At 45.4% G+C, this 17,249-nt stretch overlaps 1 protein-coding gene and 1 long non-coding RNA gene across 3 annotated transcripts; both read right to left on the bottom strand.

The window, feature by feature from the left end:
- Positions 1-278: 278 nt before the first annotated feature.
- Positions 279-2,030, bottom strand: LOC136197321 (uncharacterized). 2 transcript variants are annotated; one of them, XR_010672510.1, is made up of 3 exons: positions 1,374-2,030; positions 941-1,321; positions 279-882 (listed from the first exon to the last, which is right to left on the bottom strand). It is a non-coding gene; the product is annotated as an uncharacterized lncRNA (long non-coding RNA). The 2 variants fall into 2 exon arrangements; XR_010672509.1 differs by having other exon boundaries at positions 941-2,030.
- Positions 2,031-13,599: 11,569 nt separating this feature from the next.
- LOC136197596 (ankyrin repeat domain-containing protein 29-like) lies at positions 13,600-16,166 on the bottom strand. The gene is made up of 13 exons (XM_065987391.1): positions 16,145-16,166; positions 15,936-16,051; positions 15,740-15,831; positions 15,580-15,670; positions 15,428-15,526; positions 15,275-15,373; positions 15,125-15,223; positions 14,971-15,069; positions 14,793-14,891; positions 14,644-14,742; positions 14,473-14,595; positions 13,750-14,418; positions 13,600-13,699 (listed from the first exon to the last, which is right to left on the bottom strand). The coding sequence occupies exons 1-12, from the start codon at positions 16,164-16,166 to the stop codon at positions 14,281-14,283; spliced, it is 1,176 nt and encodes a 391-aa protein (XP_065843463.1). The 3' UTR covers positions 13,600-13,699; positions 13,750-14,280.
- Positions 16,167-17,249: the final 1,083 nt, after the last annotated feature.

Below are 17,249 nucleotides of genomic sequence, written 5' to 3'. Positions count from 1 at the left end.
CGAAGCATCTCTCCCTTTCTTGCTGTATGCGAGCTTTCACTTTGCTTTTCAGGCTTGCAACTCTAGCAGCCAATATTGCGAGTAAATCCAGCATGAATCTATTTATAGAATCTAGGCTCTGTTAGGCTGTGGTGGATGCGTGTAGCGTGCACCTTGGGTATACTTTTTATACACCCTGATGTGTAGAGGTTGGAAACGTCCATCGGGGCGAGGACAGAGACTTATCGTTCTCCATGCTGGTAACCTCTATGACTAAAGTGATACACCAGAAGCGCTGGTTTGATTTGCAAAACACTTAGAATTCATTTCTGCACAAGCCTTTGAAACTTAACACCGATATAGACGACAGTGAGAACATAGGACATTCACACAAAGAGACGACACAGATCGTTACGCAAAACTGAACTACTACGGCACGCATGCAGAAAGACATTGTCCTTACACATGTCACATCATGTGCTTCAGCCCTTCAGCCACTTATTCAGTCACCGGGCAATAAAGGATATAGTCAGTCCAGTAATCGTGCCTTCCAGGAACGCCAGTGGGAACGCCAATTCTTTGATAGACGAATGACTTAACTGTTGCGTTCCATATTTCTTTGTAATTATTCCCGGAATCTACGGCAACAGTTACGTTCGTGAGGGGGTAATCGTCTTCTTCGTGAAGGAGAGTGCAACCGCTTCCAGCAACGTGGGATACGTTGAAAAGAAACATAGCACTGCCGGGGTTAAACGGGGCTTCACTTCCCGGAAGGTAGACTATTTGATCGTTTGAGACCGTAGCCTTGCCGTCTCCGATATTTAGCGCGGAAGGATTATTTCCACCACTGGGAGCGTAATAAACATTTTGTCCGCGAAAAGAGATGGAATTTTTTGGATAGCCCTGTAGAAAGAGCACGTCGTTCAACAACTATAAATGTGCTTTGTCCAACTGATCTTACGCTAGCCGGCGGTGAAATAACTGCAAAGAGAAATGCCAAAGGAAAGGTAGTTGCAAGACGAAAACTCATGGTTGCAGAGGAGGTCAACGCGATAACAGGAGACGTCGGAGCTTGAGGACTTTCTGGACGTTGTGTGGCTATACTGCAACCTATTTATCTCTCTCGGGCTTTGCCTGTGGAATATTTATTTTATTTTTAAGGACCACATTGAATTAGATAGCTAAACATAACATCGCCGGATGCAAACGTCATCAAAAGCGCCAACTGTTGCTCTGATGTCAACCTCAAGCTCAGTATTTCTGTAGCTCTCGCCGTAGAAGTCGTTAATGTAAGTGAAGGCGCGTTGTGATACGAAAGACTGTCTGCCGCGTTAGGTTTGTGCTAGGAAGTCGGTCTTTGTTTGAAATCCGGGGCGGGGTAAAGAAGCCTTTACCCGTTGTCTTGTCTTGAGTACTTCACTTCACTGCCGCCGAAAGGATCCCCTACGAAGCGGTCGCGTTTGTCGTCAGCTGCTTTGTGGTAGGCCTATGTATGAGAAACGTTGATGGAATGTTGGCGTGCGTCATTGCTGACGCGATTATTCAGCGATGACGCACGTTACTCGCTTCACAGAGTTGTTTTTTCGACGCTTCTTTCGGGATTTTGAGAAATTGTTCGGTGCCTTTTGTTTCTTATGACTCCGTACAACATGCAAAGCGCTTGCGCCCACCACTTCGTCTCCTTGTCGCTCCACGGCCGTCGCCCCTGTGGTCCAATCAGGCCAACAGCTGCTGCCTTCCTATCACCTGCGATATGGTGCGAGTGCTCCGCACGGTAATGTAAAGAGCGGTTGGGCCGCTGCGTTTGAGCGTTATGTAATTAAGCGAAGCGTATGTCGAAAGCGCTACGTTTAGCGATAAGCCTGCTTCCTTAGTAGTTTAGAGTCTATCCCTGCCTCTTCAATGCATTCGCGAGTCGGACGGCAGGTGCTGCGCCAAGGACTATTTTGGTCTTGCCAACGCTGGCTCTTCCATTGCGGATATTTTCGCCTGCGGAGCTGCGGTTTCCGTCAAGGAAAACCTCGACTTCATCGATCAGGTAGCCGTCTCTAGCGGCTGGCGGACGGTATGGACGTTATCAGATCCTTTCTGGCTTTTACGCGTTCTCAAAAGCTTCCTCGATCGTCACCGGTTAATCCCCTCGAGCACTTCCTGTCGGAGCACAACCTAAATTTAGCCTGGCAGCAAAAAATTATGCCGGCATTTGCATGTCCTGTGACTGTTCAAGCAGAATGTGTGAGCGCTGAAAGGGTGTTGTGATCTCAGAGATAGACGTATTTGCGGCCTGCTTGGATAGCATGCGCTTCGACCTACGGGGATCTGGAATCGCTTATTAAGTACCCTAGCCGTCGACAAAAAGTTTACTACTAATAGTGATAGCACTGATATTCCCGAGTCAGAAAGACAGAACCGTCAGTGTGGCTATAGTCACTAATCAAATTAGACTCCACTATTTTCGAGTGTAAAAATTGACTCGCGTTTGCTATTGCATGATCATTCTACGAAACGCACAATATTCAAAGCTAAATAGTACTGTAGGACGTGGTGCAGCTGAATATTGGCTATATACATATATACCGTAAAAGCCGTCGAACTGCGAAATCTTCAGGTGCTTGCGTGCATTTTTTGAGGTAGCACAAGACTTCTTCAACTCGTCCTGGCATATGGGACGTGTCTGACTGCTTTCCGCATAAAGGCATGATGCTCAGGTCAAAGTGTTTCAGCCTCACTTCAAAGCATGTACACGTATCAAGCTCAAAACTATGCAAACTTATTTAAATTTATTACCTGAGGCCTCTTCTTGAAGTAATCTGATCACGAGAAAGAGTATAACCCTAAGGATCTTGGAAAGCGAGTAACTTTGCTCTAGCCTAAAAGAAAAAGAAAACAATTTGTTTTGGTGCTGCATGAAAGCGAAGTTTCTAAGCTTTCGAATGATATATAGCTGACCTCGGTACAACAATTTTTGGTGAAGATATCGCCTGTTCGGATACAGGAGTCCCCCGGATAGGCCAAAAATATCGATTTGTCCGGGAAACTTTTGCGTAAGAAGACCCGAAAACGTCATCGCTCAGACCCCGGACTGTGGCTACCCTTCAACTTGAAGAAAAAAGTAAGCCAGGAGCTGCTTTTAGGTAGGAGCAATATTTCATCAGCTCGCTCGACCCCCCTCTACCTTGTTCGGATTCAGGAACCCCCCAATTTACGCAGCGTCCCAAACGTCACCGACGTAGCAGAGAAATCTAGTCATTCGCATGCTTGGCTAGTCAACAGGCTAGTCAACAGGCGAGCGGACACTCGTAGCGGACACGCTGGTGAACTGAAAGAGATGCCCGTATGTTTAGCGTACTCCATACGGACGGTGGGCTCGCACCGCTGGAGAGGCCGCAAAGAATGGAGCCAAATGAAGAAAGAGTCGCTCACCCATGAGCAGCATGAGCCCATGATAGCAGAAGAAAATGATCAGAAGACGAGTTCTTTATCTCATCAGCCGATACGCTCCACGTGCACGGATGTGTGTACATATTTATACCTCGCGTCGTTATCCGGGAAATAGTCGAGGAAAAGCAAACCATATGAGCAAACCTTTCGACTGAAGTTCTTCGCAAGACGCGCTTCGGTCAGGAGAATAGGTTTACAAAGCGGTTTCACTAGGCGCTGGCGCTTTTACGAAAAGGTGAGGCTCCCTTAGGGGTCCCGCGAACAAATTTTCGCATTGCGAAGCGTAACGCCATGGTCGCGACGCGTCTTCATAATTCTGTTTAACATTACACGAAAGGCCTTCATTTTGACGTGGCGGTGGAAGCGTCTCAGTGGTTCCCCGTCGCCCTAGAGACGAATTTATCCGAGCCCTTTCGAAGCCCGTCTCTCGTGCGTCGCAAGTCGAATTCTTTACTCCGTCGCGCCAAGTAAAGCTAAAAGATTAGTCTCCATGTGGCTGGAATTATGCGAGCGCGCAATGTTCGCAACGGCCTCTGCGACCGAAAGTTCCGTGGCCCTAGTGATGCTGAATTCCCAAAGGGGGCCTCACCTCGTTTCTTTTTGTGGTTATAGAGACGTTCATTAGTCATGTGGCTGAAAGACACTTTGAGACCGGCGTCAAACTAAGGGGAGTTTCTCGTCTCTCAAGCTCCTATTCCGTGTGTCTAAGACGGTTAATTAAAGAATTGTTTAAAACTCGGATACGTTAAGTGTTTGCTAAAGAATTACAGGACCATTCAGCTACGTAGTCATTATTTTCTTTGTCTTTACTTCGCGCAGGCAGTCGAGATAGAGTGAATGCTAATTAATAACTCACTGAAAAAGAAAGATTCAGAAGATGGCCTCTCATCGGGCCGGTGAGCTAGACGAGGGTAAATTACTAAGTCGTTTCCTAGTTGGGAGATCAGCCTGAGCTATGCGTATCGAAGCGAGACTAATCGTGCATTGATTCATTGGCTGGTGAATCTGGTAATGGGTGCATGTCCTACCCAAGTCATTCATGTCTCCCGCAAATTATTCATGACTGAAATTTAGGCGCTATATCGCCTATTTGGTCTCCGGAGGACGCAGCTCTCAAAGTCTTCTAGATCGAGAAAGAGAACCAAATGTTTCTAATCTGCTTATTGCAAGAAAGGCGGAAGTCCATGTTCACAAGGACGGGGCTCTTATAGGAGTTGTATATATAGACAATACCCCGTGACGGATCGAGACCTAGTACCTTAATTAAATTACGTCGTCTTTGCTAGCCAGTGCATGTCACTGGATATGTCTACTGCCATACGGAAACACGGAAATGCGATCACAGCTAGTTTTGCGACAGGCAAACGCTTACTTTACCTGTGGAAAAGAGGTCTGGCATGTTGCTGAAGAGTAATATATAGCGTCCAACGAATAAAGGATCGCTGCGCAAGGCTCAGATTCAAAGCGCATCCTGGTAAAAGTCTACATCATGTAATATTGGTCTTAGTCATCCTTACCTATCTGTCAATATACAGATTGCTAGGCCTACTCACGTGGCGGAGTCGAGAGTCATCTCTACACGAGCGCTGCGGGACGCTTTATCCGCTTTACCAGCTTTACCTATTAGTAAAGGTTACATGCACTATAGATATGTGTATTTTATACTCTATGCCCCCAGTTCAAGCGTCTAAAGCCGCGTGTCATGCTTCTTTAGGCGCAGAGAAGGCTTATAAACGGAAGACGTCTCCGAGGCTTTCAATTTTCGGCGAATGCATACAGAAAGGGGTCTCAGGTATAACAGACAGTATATAGTATAGAGAGTCGATATCTAGCTGCAGCTGCGGTGGAAGTGAATGGTGATGCGTGTAGCGTGCACCTTGGGTATACTTTTTATACACCCTAATGTGTAGACTATAGCGATACACAAGAAGCGCTGGTTTGATTTGCAAAACACTTAGAATTCATTTCTGCACAAGCCTTTGAAACATAACACCAATATAGACGACAGTGAGAACATAAGACATTCACACAAAGAGACGCACACACAGATCATTACACGAAACTGAACTACTTCGGCATGGCATGGTCCTTACACATGTCATATCATGTGCTTCAGCCCTTCAGCCCCTTATTCCGTCACAGGGCAATAAATGATATAGTCAGTCCAGAAATCGGAACTTGCAGGAACGCCAGTGGGAACGCCAATTCTTTGATAAATCAATGACTTAACTGTTGCGTTCCATATTTGTTTGTAATCATTCCCGGAATCTACGGCAACAGTTACGTTCGTGATGGGGTAATCGTCTTCTAGGTGAAGGAGAGTGCAACCGCTTCCAGCAACGTGGGATACGTTGAAAAGAAACATAGCACTGCCGGGGTTAAACGTAAACTTCATTCTGTCGAAGGTTCAAGTCGTTGAACGTGTGAGATGTCGTTTCATTCACAACTGTTGTCATATTGAAAACATTGCTATCTCCCGGTTCAGATCCAAGACCAACTTCTAAAATGGCAATATATGACTCGTCATCGCGAATCAAAGGCCACGTAAATGATATCACGTTATTAGAAGAATGATAGTCTATGTCAGCCAAGGGACTTTCACCGTCCTTTACTAAGACCTTCTTTGGTGGAGTCGTATCAATTAAAACACCATCTGAAACGCTTTTCACTTTCACTTTTGCTCCGTTGTAACCCAGAACGGTCGCACGGTAGAGCGTGTTGTGATTCAGGAACATGCCTGACGATACATGCACCCGTAAGACTCGTTCATTTTTTGGGATGATTCAAGTCTCCCCGAGTTGTTAGAACAGCCTGGGTTATAACTCCAAGACCACTCGTAAAACTCCATGCCACTATCAGGATCGGAAAATCCGTCAAAGCGAAAAGCAAGTGCTGTGATGTTGGACGAATAGTCAATATCAGTCAACAGACTACAAGAGTCTGGACAGAGATCGTAGACTACTCCAGCGATAGGGTGGGTATCGTCTGGAGTAATTCCGTGAGACGTTGCTTTGGAAGACAGTCCAGCGTAACTAGTGCATCGCACACTAGCGTAGTACGTTGTATGGCGAAGAAGCAAAAGCGTATACGAGTACGAAAAACACTTGAAGAAATTTCCTGTTCGGAGACGACTACTTTGCTTTGGTTTTTGAGAGACCAGAAGCAGGCTTCTAACTCGCTGGCAGCGGTAAAGAGCTTCCATTTTGTGCGAATGCCTGTTAGATTGGCCTGGTAGTCTCTGTCCACGGTGTCGACTTGTAGTACATCTTCAAAGCGAGTATCATGGATTTTTGTCGTTACTGGAGGAAATGCGTCTACTAAAACCCCGTCGGAGATAACGTCTGTATAAAGCCCCGCTCTGTTAAAGCATCTAATTTTGGCAGTGTAAATCTTTCCCGTAGATAGAGAAAGATCGGTAACGGTCGTCATGCCTGCCACTGTTTCGCTGCCTATCGACAGGGAAACATTTCTAAATGTTGACACCAGCGTTTTGTTTTGTTTGTTGCATTCTTCATAGACCGCCACTTGGCAATAATCAAGTTTGCTGTATGTATTTACGTTCATTTCCTAATCCTAATAATGATATGCTTGTATCAAACTATCTGATTGAGCGCTTTGGGTGGTTTTGCTTTTTCGCATTGACGTCACGCGAGAAAGCAAGATGGCGAACAAGTGATATCCCCGGGCAATGTGATTGTGAAAAGCGTTCTATCATAGATAGAAGAAAAGAAGAGTTTAGGACTTGAACTTCCTGTCGTACCTTCGACAGGAGACTCTATATCTTCTACTTGAAAGATGCACTGATGACGAGAAAGCTGAGGGCCTTTTGGATACAAGTTTAAAAAGCGAGTTACAAGACGAAAGTAGAGGCACTCCGGAACAAATTTTAGTTTCATTGGAATAACAATCAGAGGAGCGGGAAAGCAAGACGAGCGAGGGTGAGTTTCCCAAAGAGTTTCGGAGTTAGACAGAAACAACGTTTGGAGCATCGACGGAACATAAAATTCTTTCGGAGTCGAACCTTCAACAGGTGTTATCACGTCGAGAAGTTCTAACAGCTGCACAATTTGCCTATTATCTAGTTCAATTTGCTCTTGCTTGGCGTTTCTTAAGACAGAAGCTATCTCACTAGAGTCATTTTCCCGTATTTGCGTTAGACGATAGTTCATCAAGTCATCTACCATTATACCTTTCTCTCTGAGTTTTTTCCACTTCGGCATCATGTATGGGCCAGGCTTTGCCGCGGTCACAAATACTGATAAAGCCTTGATAACCCACATGGGCCTGGTAAAAACGACGTCCTTCAAACTGTCTACTTCAGGGTAATAGAGAATTGCACCCACATTGGCCAGAAATTTTAGCGCCACAAAAACTTCGTCGCGACTTGTAATATTGCATATGTTCGGATTCTGAGCGAGCTTCGCTATTTCATCAACTTTAGCAACAACCGTTTTCATAACGTCGCTCCAACGAAAGAGAAGGATTTCGAGATAAACCCAGAATAGAGGCTGCTTTTTCATGCCTTTCCAAAACTTCGTCGTCATACGATCAACTCGTTCTCGAACTTCTTTGACACCTTCACAAGGAGAAGTCGAACCAGACGCCGAATTATCTACAAGGAAGATTTTATCGACAAAATGAACCATTTTGCTCAATTCTTTCCCAATGCTGTTTTCCGGTAAAACGATGTGTTTCATGAAATCGCTTTCGCTCAGAATTTTCTCAAGGCGATTACCTTGTTCTCTCAGCCACCGTTCAACTGAAGCTGAATCAGAAAACTTTTTCTTGTCGCTCTCCAAGATGTCTCGATGAGATCCAATTACGAAGACTGGAGGATAAGCCACCTCTTCGTCTTTGCCAAGCCAATGAGTACCTATAGGCAACTCTTCGTGAGCTGCAGTTATTGAGCCAAACCAGTACAGAGGAAAGTCCCCGTTTGTGCGTATCCATCCCAAATCGTTCGTCTGGTCAATTATTTCGCCATCCAATGGTCGATGAAACGACTGAGCGTTATCGGACAGAGACTTTGATATGTCTAGCACAACCATGTAAATGGACAAACCAAACTCTCTGCTTTGCGGCATAAGAGCCGAGTGAGTGGCGAGATAAATTTCCTGTCCGCTTAAATCCCAGATATCGCGGACGCCAAGGATTTGCTTACTAAGTTCTTCTTCACTTGGTCTATTGATGACAAAAGTGTTTGCTAGTTGCTGCTGGTTGGCGGTGAGCGTTTTCGCCTCCATGGCGACTTTTTTCAAATTTTCGGCCAACGTTTCCACTCTTTCAACTGGCACCACGGAGTCCAATGCCGGTTCTGATTTATCGATGTCTGATTCAGAATCTATGACGAAAGGAGATAATTTGGAGGAGCCTTCTTGCCAGCATTCCGACGACAACTGCTGCTGATTCATGCAATAGACACCTTAAGCAATAAGAGGATCTAAGTGATCTTTGCTGTCAGTAGCCACCCAGTCGCTGGTTGTTGTATGGACCATATCCACAGCCGCGCCTTCCGTGCTCGCTTTATCTTTTGCAAAGGGTCTGTTCAAAAGAGAATCAACAAGACAAGACTTGCCAGCCCCATCCTGACCCGTAACAATAACACGAGATCGATTCACTGCTACAGAGCCGCGTTTTAGTAGCCTCGCGTGCGCCAGGCCCTTCTCCTCTGCTCCCGGATAAACCCGGGGAGGAGAAGGGCCTGGTACTTGAGTTCACGTGATCAGCCCCCTTTTGGGGGCAGCGGTCGGTCATGTGGCGGATAACATACTGCCGATGTCACCTCTGTAATTAAAATGTCACCTCCGTAAGTAAAGTAATTGCTTCACTGCTTGCCTGCATGCCAGTGGACAATATCTAATGACATTATCGCACCTCTAACCGGCTAATTGGTGCCAAACGTCCCGTCGCTAATCATTATTTTTCGTGCTCGTTCCCGCCTAATGGATACTGAAAACGACCTCTGGGCCGATCGCTGTGCGTGGTGAGTACTTTTTGAATACCACATTAATCCTTGGGAGCCAAGTCCGGTCCTTTTGACAGGATAGAACAGCAGTTCTATGTATCCGACGCCAGTAACTGCGTCAGCGTCGCAGACTTTCAGGACGTCGTCCGTGCTCGTTACGCGAGGCTAAGCCACGTGGAGATTGGAAGGTTGGCCCGCGCTGCCTTCCCCAATTCGTCCAGAGTGAAGCGAGGAAAGACACACGTGTACACGGGGATTTCGAAGAAGGCACGTGTGGACGAAGGCGGGACGGGCGTGACAGAGTCAGAGAAATGCGCTAAATCTGACGGTATGCTGCTTTTAACTACTGTAGATGTTTCCATAGCAACGTCTTCCCTATGCAGGAGTGGACTGGGACGCCGCTATTGGTCTCTTGAGTTCAGAACTAGACCTGCTGAGTGACTTGGATTTCGACATCGATGGGCTCTTCGACTTCGATGCCTTTCACCGGCAGATTCAGTTGCTGGCGCCACGACTGCTCAACCTAGTGTCATCCATCACTGCTCCATTGGTGGGGTCGTTTGGAGATCGTGATGAGACGCGTGCTGTGTTTGTAGTCGCAATAATCCTGAAACAGAGGTCGAGGTCGAAAGTTTCACTGGCATTCCCAACTCTAATAGCAATGCTGATGGTTACCCATTCTGCGAGTAAACAGGTGAGATTTTGATAAATGCAACTATTCGGCATACTAACCCATCAGTAGATCATACGAGGGATGAACGCTATTGGAATATCAGCTTCATATTCCAAAATATGGGAACATCTCAGAATCACTGCGAAAACCATTCGTCCTCCACTCAGGGAATCTCACCAGCCACGAATTCTTGCCTATGACAACCTAAATATTACTAAACGGGTGACGCAACGAAATGACAGATTGGCAAAATAATTATGTAACGTTTTAAATTAAGACAAACATATTCAGCGATGGGACATGACCACTCGACTCATCATTGACTTCGACGAAACTCTTCCAGAAGCTTCGACTGCTCGGGTGGTATGCCTAATATTAGCTCTCTTTCCTGTCATGTAGTAACGTGAATAGAAAACGAAACGACGGGAACTGAACGAGGAAGACATTTTGCCATCTGCTGAAGACAACGACCACCTCGTCGAATCGGGAATCAATTTTATAATGAGATTTATCACCAGAGTATTTCCGAGTCTATCCTCCCTAACGCAAGCATGTCCAAAACTCATGCCAGCAAAAGAACCTAGGATACCTGTTATTACACCACTGGAAATAGTGGATGAAAACGAAGGCAGCAAGGACGGCACCATACACGTGCTCGAAGAATTTGCACGTGACCTAGGAAAAACAGACGATTCGCCTACAGTGCGGCTCTATCGATCTACAGTTAAATAATCTACACTACAAATACTTTTTTGTAGGCAGTCGTGGGGGACCAGCTTACGTGCAAAAATATCAGGGGTGCTCAACGCTGGAGAACACCGGAGCCCGAAGTCGTTGACAGGCTTCTTTGGGTCAAGGAGTCTCCAGGTGATTCCCATTAGTTGTGCAGTTGTGTAGTAATACCTTTTTGGTAGGTGATTTCCATTTCTTGTGGGAATGTCTAGGTCTCTGTTTGGAAACGTTCTGGGGAGAGTCAAATTTCAAGGGATCGCTAAGTCACTTCAAGGAGACTCTCCAAAGAACTATGGTGGACAAAACGGCCAAAAGATTTCAGCAATCAGATCAGTTTTTTCTTCACGTGAGACAAATTACAATTGACAACAATCTTCGGCAACAACAATCTGTCTCTCTCTATATATAGGCCTTCGAAGCTCATCTGACAGCCGCAGTTTGCACTCATTTTGGTTTGAAGACGCTGACAGACACAATTAAACTACCTGAGGACCGACAGGAACAATGGCTGAGAAAATGTGTTGAGAACATAGTCAGGAAAACAATCGTAGTATGCAACCCATCGTTTCCAGAAGGACCTGAGGACGACGAAGTATATACATTCCACAGGGCGCTGCTTCATATGGGGTTCCTCTACTGCCATCTGAAGGAGGCCATCCAGTACGAGGACGGCCGGGATATAATCCGGATGTGGCGGTTTTGGCTCATTCATTTGTTGGGAGGAAATCGAAGCAATTACGCAAACGAAGCTGCAAATCTGATTGCCAACATTGAAGCTGACTGGGATAGACATGTTGCGCACATTCACACTCACTTCAGAACAGTGAACATCAAAGGAAAACCTGGAGGAGGAAAACCAATCGACCAATTAGTGGAGCATTACAATTTGTGAGTTACAATATACTTACTATGTATAAATAATTTTTCAGTGACTTCAGAATTATCAAAAACTCTGTTCGTGCAAGTGGTGCCAACCTCAGCAAGGCTCACGTGGCGTTGGTATCGAAGATTGCATATCACCTTCTGCAGGGAAGCAAAACGTGTGAGAAAATTCTTGGTATTTACAAAACAGCTTCCCACACAAGCACGTCATCACGGGAAGATATTACTGCACTAACTAGAATTCTAACGGAGAATAGGGTTGCTGAATACAGAGGAAAGCGGAAGTTTGGTTCGAAGGGGTTCGTTGATCCAAGAAGGCGTGGCATTGTTAAGTTGGAAAATGGTTGGCTCCGAAAATTTCTGGATAAAACTGATTTTGTTTGTGACACAGAGGGGGATGACATCTCGTTGCCTAGAAAACATATGGTTGACGATATCGAGGATGTCTTAACGTTTTGAATAATATATAACGATCTTGTGATTTAGCAGTAGCAGTGGTCATGCTCAATGCAGTCCTCAGGATAGGAAATTGCTTCAAAAAGAGAAAGCGCAAAACGCTTTTGGACTCCAGTGACCCTCTCGACGTCGGCCAATGATTTGAGATTGGGACTAACATCGACAATTTTTTGCAAAAGTGTGTTGCTGGCGACTCCTTCATCTCCAAGGAAGCACATTGTGTGAGATTGTGCCACGCGTGTTCTCCACGACTCCAGCTTTCTCTGTAAACGTCTCCTCGCTGACTGGGACACCTCCGCCTTCCTTGGTGACTTATCGATGGCCTTGGACTTGGTCGTCGTCCTCTTGTCACCAAACAGAAATAAACTGTTTGGATCTTCACCGGAAACATGGCAGTGATAGCAACAAGGACTCTGTCCCTGGCTGGATTTGTCGTACGGTGATTCAAGGAGCGAACAAAATTGTTGTCGAATACACGTCTTTCTTGTCACGAGGGAGGCAACTGCTGGGTCAACACTTTTACCACTAATGCTTCTCTGACGATAAAGGAGAACGCATGTAGACGACTGGCCATCGCGGCCGGCTCTTCCAAACATCTGGAGAAAGTATGACGTAAATATGAGTTTAGATTCATATGTTATTACCTGAAAAACTTCAGTGACTGCTCTAGGGAGCCCATAATATACTACCAGACGGACATCATTGACGTCTATTCCCTTCAGACGGGAAGTAAAGTATTATAAGACAAATCAAAAGTCGAGACTTTGATTTACCATCCCAAAGCCTATTGTTGCAATGACAAGGTGAACGTCCCCATTCCTAAATTTCTTCTCTGTACGTCTTTTTGTAGCCGTCGTCAGCGACGAGTAGTGCACGGCAACCTTGTCAGACCACCTGAGCATGCCCCACAGTGTTACAGCCAAATCCTTTTTCCCCACGTAAATAATGGTCTTGATCTTCTTCCCCTCTCTTAGATTGTTGACTATGGGTTCGATTGTCATCTGTAGAGCACACGGTGAAAGGAATGGTTACATAAGCAGTAGTCATACCTCGTTTGTCAGCTTCATAGGTCTCACAATATAGAAAAGGTTCGGTCTGTTAAGGGGCAGTGAGATGATGATAGGTCGGTGAATGTCAACTCGTTCGAAAATTTTTTTCATCAGCGACCGTGTCACAGTAGCAGTCAGGATCATCACGGGGCAGGAGCAGTAAACTCTCAGCCGTCCAAGTTTGGCGTAGTCCGTTCGAAATTCATCCCCCCTGTACAAGTAATCCTTTATGTCTTTTAGAGAGATGTACAATACTACCATTCGGCAACGCAGTGCGCTTCGTCTACTGCTATAAGCCTAACACGTTCCGCAAGCACTGTCTTTATGACGTTAATCCACGCAGGACTAACAGCACATTCGGGTGAAAGATAAACTAAGAGAGTCATAAATAGTTGACAATTTGGATTATTCAGGCATCTTACAGAATAGGCATTCCTTCAAGCAGGATTCTGAGAGCGTCTGTATCTCTTTGACATTTATGCACGAAATAGCAGTGAGTCCCAAATTGTTTAATTTATTGACCTAATTATGGATGCTTGCCATATCACATACATGTACTCAACGTATTGTACCTGTTCTATCATAAGGGCATGCAAAGGACTGATCACGATGCAAGCGGAAGACTGCCCAAACAGCAGAGGGGCTAACTGATAGCAGAGAGACTTGCCGCTGCTGGTGGTCATCCTCACACCGACGTCTACACCATCTGCTACGGCTCTGATGGCTTCAAGCTGTCCTGGCCTGAATGTCTCCAACTTGAAAACAGATTGGAGAATTTTCTGTGCCCTTTCAGCGACGGACGGCGCAGTTTCGGCATGCGAAGAAGTCATGATTAGCGACGGGACGTTTGGCACCAATTAGCCGGTTAGAGGTGCGATAATGTCATTAGATATTGTCCACTGGCATGCAGGCAAGCAGTGAAGCAATTACTTTACTTACGGAGGTGACATTTTAATTACAGAGGTGACATCGGCAGTATGTTATCCGCCACATGACCGACCGCTGCCCCCAAAAGGGGGCTGATCACGTGAACTCAAGTACCAGGCCCTTCTCCTCCCCGGGTTTATCCGGGAGCAGAGGAGAAGGGCCTGGCGCACGCGAGGCTAGCGTTTTAGAGCCTCGTCATAAATCTTTTGAAAAATTTCGTCGGTATCTTCATCTGATTTTCTGCAATTGCTCTCAAAGCTGTTCTTGTCTTCTTCTGGCATTACGTAACTTTCCTGGAAAGTCGTTTCGCTGACCTATACAAGAAAACGTCAACATCTATGAAAAGTTGTTTTTGCCACGGGAACTACCTCCGATTGGTTGTCTTCGCTGCTATTTTGAACTGAAATTTGGCTACCCAAAATTTGTACGAGAGCTGCCACGACGTCGTACTGCTTCTTGAAGTCCGCTTCAAGAAGAGGCGTTCTGCCAAACTGCAACAAAAGTCGAAAGAAGCTAGAATGTGAATAAGAAATTCGTACGGCATTTTTTGCATTTGTATCAGCTCCAGCTGAAACAAGATACTCAACCGTTTCAGCGTGGCCTTCGGCGCACGCCCAATGAAGTGCCGTATAGTCAGACTGAACACTCATAAATATGACAAATCTTCTGATCTGTGAAGCAGAAATACCTTATCAGGTTCATTGATGCGGCATCCCATGTCAACAAGTTCTCTAGCAATACACAAATGACCACTACGACTCGCAAGAGCGAGAGCTCCACAACCATCCTAGATCAAAGACTTGATTATTATCTACCTGACGCAGACGTAACGCAGAGCGGAACAGGCATATTGATCGATCACTTACGCTGTTTTGTGCAAAAACGTTGCAACCACGTCGAAAAAGAATTTTCAGTACCTCTGAATTTCCGTTATAGGCGGCACAAAGAAAAGGCGTATATTCAAACTGCAATGAAACCTTGAGAACATTACCCCAAATAGGATCGCCTTTAACTTTATACCTCTTCTAAAGCTTCTATATTAGCGCCTGATGAAATTAGAAAATAACAAATTCGAGCGTGTCCTTGCTGAGAAGCCCAATGAAGTGACGTATATCCAACCTGGGAATTTCATTTTGGGAAACGTTCGCATAAATCATTTCTTAATAGTACCTGATGACGTTCATTGGCGCTGAATCCCATTACGACCAGTTTCCTTGCGATATCCAAATGACCGTTTGAACTTACAAGTGCTAGAGCTCCATTACCAGCCTAAAAAAATCAAATCACTAAAAGACTATCACAAAAGGATTTGCCATTACTTACGTTTGTTTTAGCAGAAACATCGCAGCCCCAACTAATAAGAACGTTCATTACTGCTAATGTGCCATTGAAGACAGCACAAAGAAAAGGCGTCAATCCCAACTGACGTGAAACAGCAAGAATGAAATAACCCCACTAATAACATGCTAATATACTTTGTCTAAAGCTTCCACATGGGCTCCGGCTGAAAGCAAAAAATTCCGTAATTTCAACTGTTGGAGAGAGGTGAAGTGCAGTTTCGCCGCGCTAAATCAAAAAAGAAGTCAGTGCAAATTGTTTGAAAGGCGTAAGCTATCTATATATCGCTGCACTCACAATGTCCGTCGCTTCTTTCCACTTTCCCGGATATCCACGAATGAACTGCAATACTGTATTTGTATTTCCTTTGACAACAGCGGCAAGGAACTCTGCAAGAGCGAGCAAATAACGAGATTCAGCACTAACCCTAACTTCTCAACCAATCGATCGAATGAATCTATAGAACCGACATGAAAACGCGATTATTACAAACCGTCTTTTCCCGTCGAAAAGCTGTTTGAGACGCTAGTAGGCGTTCTAGAAAGACCTGCTTTTCCGCAAAGAGTTTCTGGGGCGTCACCCTACTATCCGGGTCTTGAAAACCCGGCACTTCGGCAAATATACATTCTTTCAGACATACTTTATTGCAAGGTGATGCTGCTGCCTTGGAGTAGCCTCATTTCCAGGCTCTTCTCCGGATACCTCGAGGAGGAGAAGGGGCCATAGGTCTGCGTCTTTGACTAGCTGTCTACGTGACCCTGGGTTAATTATTAATGTGTACCAGTGATTTTTCTTTGACCTGACTCTTATAGGGGTTCTTCGCGAATGACCCATTGTAGCGTATCGAGACGTGCCAATCATAGTAGCTTCAAAGCGTAGCCTATCAACATTCTGATTGGCATGTCTGGGTAGTTTCACGTCGCAAAATACTGGCTCCGTAAGTGTGCAGTTCCGCCAGTGGTGTCATTAATGACGTCAGCATCGTGAGGAACCGGCCCTTAATTAAATGTTGGACAAGATTTATTTTACGTTAGAAAAAAAGCGAAAAACGAACACGTGACAGCAGCATTTACAAAACAAAAACGAAAAATGAGTGTCTGTTGCCTTTATTTTCCCCATTGCGACAAATTTGAGCGCAATTGTGCCAACTTCAATTTTGCACATTCGAGAACGACTTCCCCAGATTGCTTACTCACTGCGCGAACATCTTGAAAAAATGCTCCTTTAATAACGTTCAGGATTTTCAACTTATCCGGAAGATTGCAAATAGTGAGACTGCTTCCGCTTTCCGGCTTCACATAACACTTCGTGTGCGAGGCAAAACCTCTAAAATATATCAAACGACACTGATGATATTTGGGTAGAAACTTGATGTAGCTCGATGTGAGAATAGGAGCCAATTCCTTTTGCAGGCATTTGCGCGTTGCATCGATCCAACGTTTGGAAGTGCTACTGAACGTATTGTAGGTTTCTCCAAAGAGATTGCAGAATTTCTTTGCAAAGCCTATTGAGTAGTCGTACGTGTTGCCTTCACAGGGAAACTGCTTTTCGAGGCAGTCTTCGTACCAGCTGCAGTCGCGACCGCTCGGTTTGGTGCACGACGTACTCGGCCTCTGATTGAGCCAACCGTGACAGGAACATGCCAATGAGAGGAAAAGGAGCGCTGCAGTTGCCGTCTTCATGAACGTAAGATTGTGGGGTGGAGTTTTCTTTGACTTGCGCAGTTGTTCAACTCAGCCCACGCATCGTAGGGGGCATCGTACGTGTCGGGTCCTTAGAGAATGAGACGATGAAGAGAAGTAACGAA

This window comes from Oscarella lobularis, chromosome 17 (genome assembly GCF_947507565.1).
Source record: "Oscarella lobularis chromosome 17, ooOscLobu1.1, whole genome shotgun sequence".
NCBI lineage: Eukaryota > Metazoa > Porifera > Homoscleromorpha > Homosclerophorida > Oscarellidae > Oscarella > Oscarella lobularis.
The sequence above is the reverse complement of the archived record's forward strand: the minus strand, read 5'-3'. Positions and strand labels throughout refer to the sequence as shown.